Source organism: Chamaea fasciata, unplaced genomic scaffold (assembly GCF_029207755.1).
Source record: "Chamaea fasciata isolate MVZ Bird 193981 ecotype frontalis unplaced genomic scaffold, bChaFas1.0.hap1 SCAF_9, whole genome shotgun sequence".
NCBI classification, from domain to species: Eukaryota; Metazoa; Chordata; class Aves; order Passeriformes; family Sylviidae; genus Chamaea; species Chamaea fasciata.
Window position 1 is genome coordinate 11,479,853 of NW_027094094.1, and position 12,325 is coordinate 11,492,177.

At 48.4% G+C, this 12,325-nt stretch overlaps 1 protein-coding gene across 1 annotated transcript in view; it reads right to left on the reverse strand.

Moving 5' to 3' along the window:
- Positions 1–8,499, reverse strand: part of SORCS3 (sortilin related VPS10 domain containing receptor 3) — a 275,011-nt gene extending 266,512 nt beyond the window's left edge. Inside the window, exon 1 of the mRNA XM_066190964.1 lies at positions 7,289–8,499. Coding sequence (XP_066047061.1) covers positions 7,289–7,888 — 600 coding nt within the window. The 5' untranslated portion in view covers positions 7,889–8,499. The remainder of the gene's footprint in view (positions 1–7,288) is intronic.
- Between the last annotated feature and the right edge of the window lie 3,826 nt (positions 8,500–12,325).

Here is a 12,325-nt window from a genome sequence, read left to right on the forward strand (position 1 = left end):
AATCAGGTCTTCAGCACTGAGAGGGAGGAACAAAAGAGAGATTTGATCACTCAGCATCAATCTTTTCTCACTTTTATTGCATGCTGAGACTCCACTGGTTATGAAGGCTGGAAATTGACCCTAAAGTTTCCATGGCAGATTATTTATCAAATATGTTTACACCCACGCGGCAGCGTTCTACAAACATGCAGGAAATTTTCTTCAGTTCCCTCAGTCTCATAACACCCCGTAAAGACAGGAAAGGAAATACTCCCATGCCCTCATTTTGCATGGAGGAAATGTTAACAATGATGCAGTTCTCTCTGAACATTAGGAGAAGTTAGGATTTGGGAATTAGTTTACCTTGGACTCCTACACGAAGCTTAAGCAAACCAGGAAGCTTGTATGCAAAAGTGTGACTGCAACAAAGTATATTCCAGCTATGGGATATTTCAGCTTAAAATTCCTGTTGGGCTCTACCAACTATGTCACCAGAGCAGTCTCCAACACGGCTTACAATATGGGTCAAACTCCCACGGAGTAACAAACTTTCAGAGCCAAACGAGAGACAGTGAAAGGCTGTGCACAAGAGAGGAAAAACCTCATCTGCCCGCAGTCCTGTGTCTGTAATTCAGAAAATATAAAGGGTCCACAGGTCTCCTTGCTGCACTGCTCCAGGCTTCCTCACCTCTGTATTCATTTCTCAATCTTACTTTCCGCTGCTGTAGGATCCTGCAGGTTGAATTCTCCACTACAGTAAAATAGCCTAGATCAATCCTACATCAATTTAAACTGAGGGTCCAAACAAATACTTGGCTGCTTTGGGGGATTTCTGCAATTACAGCATTCAATGCTTCACAAGGAACACGTCGTTTAATTTACCACCTTGACTGAGGCAAGTTGGATTCGACACCTTCAACCACAGATTCTCAGTGGAAGATAAATTTGACCAGAACCCAGCCAAATGCAATCATTAACTCCGCAACTGACAGGTCCCCTGCAATGTCCTCAAAGCAGCTCCAACCATAAGCTCAAGCCTGGCCCTCGATTCTGCTATGAATCTGGAATTTTGTAAGAGTGCTGACTGACATATGCATGTACTGCTCTCCCTACCCACAGACATCCAGGGAGCTCAAGGCACATGATAGATCTTGAGTAAATTCTTGACTGTTTGCAAGACTGGTTTCCAGTATTCTTTAGCGCAAGTGATACTAAAGATCTTTGCCCTTCACCTGTGCTTTTCCCATTAGACAACACTGTTCTCCTATGTTTTCTAAAATCTCTACTACAAATGCAGCTGTAAATTTGGAAACTCTCAGAAAGTTTCATCTTCTTACAGCCTTGCTTCAAGAAAATATTTGTTCCATCTCACCTCCCTTTGGAGAAAAAATCTCTCCTTTCTAACATAAATTATCTGCTCAAACCCCTTTTCAAAAGACTTCATAATCTAACTGGATGAATGTTTTCCATTATGAAAAAAAATTAAATAATAGCATAGTTGTTTCTATTTGCATTTAATCCACTCTGAAAGCTTAGCCACAAGTCCTAGGGCACCATCTCTGATCATGGCAAAGTCTGAGTACTGAGGTCTGAAGGGAAACTGCTGACAGACACCTCGGACAGGAGCAGTTCTGTTACTGAGCTTGGAACTACAAGAACATCAACATTTTACTGTGCCAGGCAGGGAAACGGCCCAGAGAACCTGCCAGTTTCCTGGTATCCACAAACAGTACCCAGGTCCAAAAATCAAACTGACTTTGCAATGAAACCAGCCTGGAGAGAAACGACACAAAAAATATTTTCCAGACACCTTCTCCCTGGTCTACCAACTCAACACAATCACAAAAGTAGTTGCCATGCTGGTTTCACTTTTATTTCCAATCTTCTATTTAAACATTAATTAAAAATGGATTGTCAAAGTCCTGGAGAATGACTTTAGTAGCAATATTCATTAATAAAGGTAGAGGAAAAGTAGAAATGCATAAAGAGATTTTGCCAGGGATTGGCCTACCTTCAATGGCAACGAGACGATAGCCTACTCAAAAGCTATTTGAGAACAAAACAGTCTAGAATAGAAATTAAAATATCTACCAAAGGCAGTGCAATTAATGGGGTTGCTCTGTCACCATTTTTGCATTCTAGGAGTAAACATTTTAGACTGAAATCCAGCTGGACTTTTACAGCAGTTACCTGTGGGTGACAACTAAATGCAGCTTTGCCTTGCCTAAAGATTGCCCTTCCTCCCTTCCAAGCATAGCAGTCTATTTGGAATTGCAAATATTGCCCATCACACACCACACTGCAAGGCAACTTAATGAAAAACTACCTGGCACAGAGTGATCCCATTGGCCTCCCCAGCTTGTAACGCTCCATGGCAGTGAGTAATGTCTCAGCATCCAACCACCAGTACATTAGCAGATCACACCAGAACCCTGCCAAAAGCATTCAGAGGAATCATTCCCGGAAGAGACAGGCTTCACTGTGAGAACTTGCACAACCTGCTTGTCACTGCCAGCCTCCAGAGCTTGCACAGGGCAAAGGAAAAGGATCCGTGGTAGTAGAAGGTAAAGAAAACCCATTCAGTGCAGAGTGGTTCCCATCAGATCATCATCTTTGCACAAGCCTTGAAAATCCCTAAAGATTTTCTGGTACCTTGCTGCAGCACCTCATTTGAGAAGAAACTTTATAATGTCCAATGTGACATACGTTGGGGCTGGCAAAACAGATGAATCCCTCTTCAACCAAAAAGATAAGCTGCATCTCCTAACTCTACTTCCAATGTCTGTAAGCTACTGTAGCATTACTAGCCTCCTCTTCATTATCTTGTCCCAAAGGCATCTCATATTCCAAGTCTAGGAGTGAATCTTGAAACCACATTAACTCTAGAAATGACAGTCACAGGTTGACTGGACAAAACAGTGCAGCCTGGCTGCCAAGATGAAAACCAGGCCCCTGTCCAGTGTCTCACCAGCTCTCATCCTGCCTTCCCCAGTTTTCAGGGCCTGGACCATGCTGGAAGCACCAATGCAATTGCATCATTTCCACAAGCAGCAGCTGCATCGAGGCACATCAGACTTCTACTGGTTTATCTTCTGCACTGTTCTACTACAGTGAGATTAAAAAATTGCACTGCTGACATTTTTCATATAGTATTAACAATAGAACCCCTAGAATCATATAGGAACTTGGCCTGGCTGCAGCAACCTGTAATATACACATGCCTGACACAAATGCCCTCTCCTGCTCTCACTGGGACATTATAGTGCATTTCTCATCTTTATTCCGGCAGTTTGGGAGAATTCATGTCAGAATTTGGGAGACGTCCCTGCCCATGACAGCGGGGATTGGGACTAGGTGATCTTTATGATTCCTTCCAACCCTTAATATTCAACGATCTGCGGAGTTTGCTTCTGGCTACTAAAAAAGGTGAAGGCATGCTACATGGGATAGCCTAAGCATGCAGTGATCATAGCTGCAGCATGTGCACAGAGAGCAGGTTGAAAACGTCTTCCAGAGAAAGCCAGAAATATGCATCCTTTCTTCTCATGGTGAAAAAACCCCAGCCACAATGCCACAGAATTTGTAGTAACTCCATCATGGAAAAAACATGGACAAAATCAAGTACTTCCTACATTCATCAGAGGGACAACTCTGAAACATAACAAAAACAGTTCCCATTTCGCATTCCACCAGTGATCAAGAGCAATCCTAGTAAGTGTGGTTTATTCACTGTAGCTTCTTGAAATCTCTTGGAAAACCTACTATCAAAAAATGAGATTCTGAGATTTAAAACTGTAAGAGCATTAAAGGTGCTGCTACCTTTTTTTGCAGGTCCTTATCCTAGAAATCAGGGAGAGAGGAAGGATGAAAAGATCACATGAGGAATCAAATCATCTCCACGAGAAGGTTGGAGAGAGCATCTGATGAGCAGAACAAGGAAAAATTTCATGCACTAATATAAACATCTAGAGAGGGAAAACAAGTGTAGAGGGTACAACTGCTTGCTGAATGGCACATTTGTACACAGAGTTGTGTTCAGAGAGGAATGGGTTTGGAAAAAGAACGGCTTGCAAATCTTTTGGGAATAATAGAATTTTTCACTAAAAATTCTCCTTTCTTTAGAAAAGCCTTGGCAAGAAAGCATTTTATCTGATCTCTCCAAGGTCCCTCAAGAGCTTCATGACCTTGCTCAATAAATGCTTCTATTAAGGCAGATTGATACTTGAAGCCCAAATAGAAGTCTGCTTTTTCCAATATCTGACCCACTGAATTAAGCCAAGTTCCCTTCCTAAGAACACAGGGAACACAAACCTCACTTCTACATAGACTAGTATTTTTGTATTTTCCTAACAATTTTCACTTCAAGATCCTCAGGTATTGTACAAAGCAGAAATGAATTCTGCTCCACACCACCACTTTGTGGTAGCTAAGTAGTACTATCCTCATTTAACATGGAAGAGGAGATCCAGAGAGGTTAATTGTCTTTCCTAAGGTCACAGAAAAAGCCTCTGGGCAAGACAAAGCAAAGAACCCAAATTCCCTGATCTCACCAGACTTTTGCCTCTGTCATAATCCTGACCTCACTATCTGCAAACAGAGAAAACAAAAGTTTGGCGCCTGGGAGGGATTATGTTTCAGTAAGTTAAATTGTGATTTGAGGGACATGTGAGAAAAGTGAGATGGGAGAAGAACAGACACTTGCGTTTAAAATAAAAATAATTTTAAAAGCAGAGGGTTTTAACATTCTAGGTTGCAAGACATCCAGCAGCTGCAAAGACCTCCCTTTTTGGAGTGTCTGCAGATATTCCATACGTCCCAGTAAAACCACAGTTTTTCATTGCCTTCCTCTTCTTCCTCAAATCCATCCAGTTTTTAGGAATAGCCCACCACTAATGCACAAAACTTGATTGATCATGTTTTTAATAACATTTAAGTGACAAAAGCTGAGGTTTTGAAGTCTGTTCAAGTACCAGAACTGGTAAAAGCTAGCTGTTTGCCTCTTTACTGCTTTGGGAGCCTGAATACAAAAACATACAGACACATCCTACCTACTCTACTAGGTCAACTGGCATAGTCGTGAGTTAATATCTATTGTCCATTTCCAATACACCTTCCTGCTGCTTTACATCTCCTGTGACATAAGAAAATTTATGCTTTGTGATGTGAGGCTGGGGACCAATGTGGCTGGCAAAAGAAGCCACACTGTTTGCCCAAGTGACCTTGGGCAAATTGCTTCATGTTCCCATGCCATGGACACCCCAACAGTAGAATTAGGTAAAAACTGAGCTGCAGCAGAAAAACAGGCATTGGATTCAGCCTTATCTGTTAATTAATGAAAGAACTCAGGTTCAGGCAAACAACTTTCCCTCTACACAGTTAAAAAAATCCAATTAATTACTAAATGCAGTATGTTTCCCACAAAAGACAGAAGAGAAAAAAGTCTCAGAATGTTAGACTTCATATTAGGAAAATCACAAAAAGATAACATTAGAATTTATTTTCACACTTGCTTCTCCTTCCTACAAACACCACACTGGCAATAAACACCAGTCTTTTGCTTTAGCTTCTGCTTTTGAGTTGGAAGCTTTCAATGCATGGTATCCTGAGGTGCAAAATCCTAATGGCATTTTCTTTCATTACCCTTCTCAGTCACCTGAAGAATAAGGAATCTAGTTATTTAAATAGTATGTTTCTGTAAAAGGAACCAAGGGGAGAGAATTTTGTGAAAATCACTTTCTGAGCTGTGCTTTAGGAAAAAATAACCTTTCTTTCCCCTGCAAATGCCTACAGAATGAGTTTTCTTTGCTACTTAAAGCAGAAATACTCAAAACTATTGGAAATCCATGCTGGGAAGGCATGGGGGAGGCATTTTAGCTTCTTTTACTCAACACCCCTTGATCCAGCATCAAAATGAAACAAAAGAGAGGGCATATAGGTTGTTTTCTTCATTACATGGCATGTTATGTTAAAAATAAATAGTCCTAGAGACAAGTGTAGTGCTGAAATATACCATACAGCTGTTTTCTCTTCAATGCTTGCTTTCATCTTTAATGAGAGTGAAATTCATGTCTGGCAAACACAACTGCCTTTAAAAATTGGTTAAATCAAAGTAATATCTACATTGCTGTCAGAATTGTTGCCTAAGTAGCAATAAATAGACAAAAAAAATCCAGTAAAAAAAAAAAAAAGGATAGTTGAATTGCACATTAGAAACCTATAACTGATGCACAGATAGAGGCACAGATAGATAAGTACGTAGACAATTTGCTTTTTCATGGCTAGTAAGTTCCATGAAAAATGTATCTGAAAATGCAGCCAATCTGTTTTATGCTGTTAATTGCTTTATACTCATTTCCAATAGTGGCAAAACAATAAAAGAGGCATTTTCAAGGCAGTGACAGGCTATAATAATCAGAATAATGGGAAAATTGTCACCAGACATAAAGGTTTCCCAGAGTCCTTTAAATTACATCTGTTCCCAGACTACATGAGAGTAGAAATGGTATTTCTGATACCAACTCAAAAGAAACTTGAAGTTTTGTCCGCAGCCATCTGCCGGGCGTTGCAGAGCGGGTGTGAGGGAGGGTCCTGCACTACCATGGCACGGCGTGTGGGCTTTTGGGACATGCCCCCTACACACGCACACACAATCCCACAGGCTTTCAGGGACACCTCCGTGAGTTGCTATTACTGACTTCGGGGAAAAGGTGTGAGATGCCATGGATTTTTTTTTTTTACAAACTTTTCACTCTGCTTGCACTACGTGCTTCCTCCACTCAAAGCTCCTTGACGTGCTGTGGGGTTTCCAACCCTTAAAGAATTATTGGGATCTCTCTTGCCTCCAGCACTCACAGCGGGGCACTGGAGGGCTTTTCCACCACCCCTGTACATCACTCACCCCAGGCAGGGCGGCAGCGAAGCGTGCCGCGGTGTTTATTACACATGAAGAGACCGAGGGTCCCCGGGGGAGACGGGGGATACGCAGGAGCGCGGGGAGGGCTGGGGCCGGCCCGGCCCTTCGGGGCGCTGCGGCCGCGGTGCCCGGGGATCGCGGCTCTGCCTCCGGGGCCGGGAGCACATCAGTTCTCCCACTCGCCTTCACCTTTCCCCAGGAAAACTTTTCTCCTGCGGCCATCGCTCCGTGTCCCACTCCCGCTGGCGATAAGGTACGCTGCCCGCCCAGCGCCCCTCTCCTCCCCGCACCCGCGGCCGCAGCGGCGGGCTCGGCCCCGTCCCGCCGCTGTCCCGGCTCCCTCCCCGCCAAGCGCCGCCGGACCGGCTCGGCTCGGCTCTGCGGGGCGGTACTCACGCTGCTGTTGTGGCCGGACCAGTGCACCATGGCTTGGTTGTGCGCCGCATCCCCGGTGAGCGCGAAGGTGGTGCTGCTCATCCTCGGCTCCTCGGCCCCTCGCAGCCGCGCCGCTCTCCCATCCTCCGGGGGCCCGCGGGGCTGAGCGCGGCCCCCGCGCTGCCCCTCGGCCGCGGGCACTCCCCGGACGCCGCCGGCCGGCAGCGCCCGGCGCCCCTCGGTGCTCCGGCGGGTCCGCGGCGCCGCCGGGCCCCGGTCCCCGGGCGCGCCGCCTCCCGCCCCCGCCGAGCGGAGCGCCGCTCCCCGCGGCCCCGCTTGGCCCCCCGGCTCCGCGCCCGGCACCGGCTCCGCGGCGGCCGCCGCCCCGACCGAGCCCCGCGCTCGGCCGGCCGGCCAGCTCCGTAATCCTCGCGGCGGCGGCGGCGGCTGTCGCTGCTCCTGCCTAAAGCGAGACGAGGAGGACGGCCAGGAGGGCGATGGAGATGAGCAGGATCTGCAAGTTATTTCGGCGCCGGTGCAACACCAAGAGAGAAGTAAGAACCATGTCCAGGCGAGAAAAATGGTGTGGCAGGTCGGAAAGCAGTTGGTCCCCTTCTCCATGCCTTTGCGGAGCGAGTCGGGGGGCTTGCAGAGGGAGGGGGGATGAGGCGCTGCGTTTAGGGCTTTTTTTTTTTTTTAGGAAGAAAGGGGCCGGATTCTAATTATAATATTTATTATTTGCAAAAGGCTCCTCTTTCTCTCGCTCTTCTCCTTTCTTCTCTTCGCTTTTCTCTTCCCTCTTTCTCAGCCTCTTAGACGATGACCAGGAAAAAAAAATTTAAAAAAAAAAAAAAAAAAAAAAAAAAAGGAAAAAAGAGAAGAAGGGGGGGGAAAGGAAAAAACTCTCCCCGGTAGTTGGATTCTGTTCCTTACTGTTGCTGGATTTTTTTTTTTTCAAAAGTGCTTTTCAGTGAAACTGTTCACGTTCAAGGATTTGATCAAGTGAGAGGGTACCACCACACGGGGGGAGGAGCCCCGAGCCTTGCCAAGCCGCCGCCGCCGCTGAAATACACCGCCGAGTCACCCGCCGCGCCGCGCCGCGCCGCCGGGGGCCGGGAGCGGGGCCGGGGGCGGGAGCGGGACACCGCGCTGCACCGAATCAGCTGGAGCATCACCCAGCCTTTTCTCCTGATTTGGTATGTGTGCTCCTGGCCGAGATAAAACAGCCGTCATTCCCCGTTTCCCCTGATGTATGTGTACATAGACTGGTATTTACAGCGGTGTGGGTGCTCCTCGCCCTGTGTGTGTGCGTGTACGTGTACGCACAAAGGCTGGATGTCAGCCGCGGGTAAGGGGGCACAAGGGTGCGCAGCTGGGATGAGCGGCTCTTGGGTGCCTCCCGTGTGTGTAACAGCGTACCCACGGACCCGGCCATCCAGCAGCATCCCTCCAGAGCCGGCTCCGGGCGTGCGGATGAGCCCGTCCCAAGCGCAGCATCCCGGCCGAGGGAACTCACGCGTGTGCATGGGAATCCCAGCAACCTTTCCACCGTCCAGCAAGGGAGACTAGCAGGATTTGTGTGGGGCCAATAACGAAGAAAGGGCAGTATCTGCAGGCAGCTCCCTGCAGCAGCATCTCGGGACTGTGTCGGGAGAAGGAGCGAGGGGGGTGTATTTCTTTAGGTCACGGCAGCGCAGCGCTCCCGCTCCCATCTCACGGATGCGTTCCCCCTGGCCAGGACACCTGTTTTCTGCTGGCAAAGCTCAAGAAGCCTTTGCAGCTTCAGCCCCCGGACAAGGTGTGAGTAATGGCAGGCTGTGAAGGGGAGAGGGAGGCTGCTGCCGCCTCCCGCGGCTGCGGGGCGTCCCCGTGGGTCACCCCTGTCATCGCCATCTGTGCCAGTGCCACGTCCCTCCGGACCGATTCATTGCAGCAACACGTCGGCACTTTCTCTTCGGATCAAACCCACGGTCGACCTTCTCCCGTTCTCCTCCTCCCTTTGAAAAGTGTCGATAATTAGCGATTTTTTAATCGTCCCACCCTCCTACTTCCCGCATCAGCCATTCTTTGCCGTCCAAGGACGGATCCGCCAACTACACGGCTCTCCCCGCGGTCTGCCCCCTCCCCATCGCCAGGCCCGGTGCGGGGGCGGCTCAACACTTTCTGCCGCCTATCCCGGTCTCCCAGCCCGGCAGGGAGCGGGGCACAGAGGCAGCACCGGAGCTGGCACCGCCTGCCCTGGGGAGCGGGGAGGTTTCTGGCCCGGCGCTTGGTCAGCGCCCGCTGCAGAGCGCCCGGCTCGGGATGGGGAGTCCGTGGAGCCCGGCTGCCGCAGGGGGAGCGAGGAGAGAGCCGGAGGAGGAGAGAGGGCTACACACATCGCTGCTTGTTGCAGACGGGGGGAGAGGTCGCTAAAGGGCTGTCCTGAAGGAGTGGGAAGAGAGGCCGGGGTGGCAGGCGGTGCGCACAGAACAGCGCTGACAGCCCCTGGAAGACGGCGGGGGCCCTCCCCACAAACGCGACCCCTTATTAGCCTCAATTCCCGAGGCAGAGAGGGAAGGTGGGAGGTGGGGGTAGGGGAAGCGAATCACCCACTCCCAACGCAACGGATGGTATTCCTGGCTTGGAATCCGCTCCCTTTTGTACTGCGCTGCCAAAATGTTTAGATGACATTTTATTTGTGTGGGAGCAGTGACGTGGGCCTGAGCCAGAGCTGCTCCATAAAACCTCAGGCAAGGGGATTTTACAAATTGCACACACCCGTGGCAGGTGCTACCCTGCGTGCACAGGGACACGCCAGCCCCGGGGCTGCACGCTGCTGCTGCCTGTCAGCAAACACCAGGGTGTCGGGAACAGGAAGGACCCCACTGCCCCCCAAACTGGACTGCTGCAGGAACAGAGTCCCCAGGTATGTGACATTAGGGAACAGTCCCCAGGTATGTGACATTAGTAGCACACCTGCCACCCCAGTGTCTTGCCGTTGCTGTGCACTGTGAGGGGAGGCACCGCCCACCTAATGCCATCTTCTAGCAGTAAGGTTGCAGCTGTGAGAGGCAGAACTTGTTCTTAAATTATGATCAAAGTTTCTGCAGTCCCTCTGGATCCAGCAGCAGCTCAATGCCTCTCCTGAAGATCTCTGCACATCCAGAATTCCAGGCATCACATGGTAAAACTACTGTGGTACTAGCAATTGCCACTACTTAACCAGTCCCCTGCAGTGCAGTCCACCCAGTCCCATTTATCTTCTCAGCCTTGCTGGACACTGCTTAAGACATAATCTTTGTCCAGGTCTTGATTAGTCACTTCTTTGTGCAGCAGCATCCTTTACTTCATGGCCAAAGCCCACCCAGACCAAGACAGGACTTGTGGGCACATCACATTTCACAAATCCTGCCAGCACAAGGCACTTCTTTGTGTCCACCACATCGGTCTTCGTCACCACAAGAACCCAGCTGTGCTGGGCATGGCACAGAATGTGATGGTGAACACTTGCATGAAGCCTAACACTTTATTTAGGACAGTGCTTTCACCACTCCAAGAGCAGGTGTTTTCTACCCTACAGACTGCAGAGCCATTACTTGCAATCACCCTCTGTGAATGTCGTCCTCACCTACCACACTCGGGGATAGTCCCGGACATTCAGTGCCGACTGTTTCAGTGAGATTACCCCAGCCCTAATTTCTCAGACAGACACCCACAGGAAGCTCTGCTCTCTCTGAAGCAAAATCTGAAATGCCTTCATCAGTGCCTGCTTATCGCTGTTAAATAATAGGATGCACAGCTGGGGGAGTCCCGCTGATGATGTGGGACTGCGTACTAGGATCTCCCCGTTCTGCATCTCCCTCTCCTCAGCAGAGGCCTCCTTGCCAGAGAGAGCAGCAGCAGTGCTCTCAAATCTCTCTTCTTCTCTAGAAAACAAAGGTAATGTGAGCAACACCCCCATCTCCTGCACGATTCGCGAACTGCGTGCCCATCACCAGCACACAGTAGATCGGGCTTTTCCAGTTTGTACCATCCCCGTTGCAGGAATAACAGATTTGCTTCAAAACCTGGCCTCTTGCATGACAGGGTGACAGTGAGGATGTCATCTGACAACCCTAGCTTTGTACAGTCTATATCCAAGAATAGAAATGGAATAGTTCAACACAGTATCCATTACAGGCTGTTTTAATCCCTGATCTAATCCATTATGATCTGCTTTAATCCCCACCCAGCTGCAAACATCCATTCGAAGAAGCAGGGGTTGGTGTTATATTCTGTTGGACCATGTTGGTTTTTAATTGATGTAAGAAAACCATATGCCCTAACACCAGGCAATGCAGAGGATTTCTAAGTAAGCAAGTAAGTAAATGTTCCGGAAGGCAAATTGTGGCACAAATATAAAGTAGCAGAACATGCTTATAACCAAGGGGGAGCTGAGTTCAGTTAAGGCGAGAAAAGCAATTGGGGGAGTTATGTTTGTTTGGAGGGGGTGATTTGGATGGAAGAAGACTAATGATACTATCTAAAGAAAGAAACAAATAGAGCCTGGCAATTGCCAAAGCCTTCAAAAGCAGCATTGATTATTTGGGGCTTTCATTTTTTTCCCCTTCCTATTCTGCGACTTTCATGTGGGAAAAAAATAATTATGAAATGTTAACTTCTATCACACATATCAATAACTTCATCAGCACTGTTGATTGTAGACCTGCTCCCCAGTACGCCAGCCCTCTTGTTTTGCCCAGCTCTGCCTATCATTGCTCCATGTCCCTCTCCTCCTGCAGGACTGCACACACCCAGACCTCCCTGGAGGCCCAGAGGGTGTCTCCCAGTCACTATCCCCCCAGGAAATTTCTGAGTGGGAGCTGGAACATGAAAGAAAGGAGGAAGAGTTAGGTAAGAGATCATAAGAGGAAAATTTAGAGAGGGGGGAAAGAAATTAATGTCCCAGCTATTCTGCACTCTTTTCATACACTCATATCCTCCCCTGAAGGTCTCCTGCACTGATCAAGCCCTCCCAAGGGAGGAAATCCCACACATACTAAAAGAAAAATCAATGCTTGCTCCAGTTAACTTTAA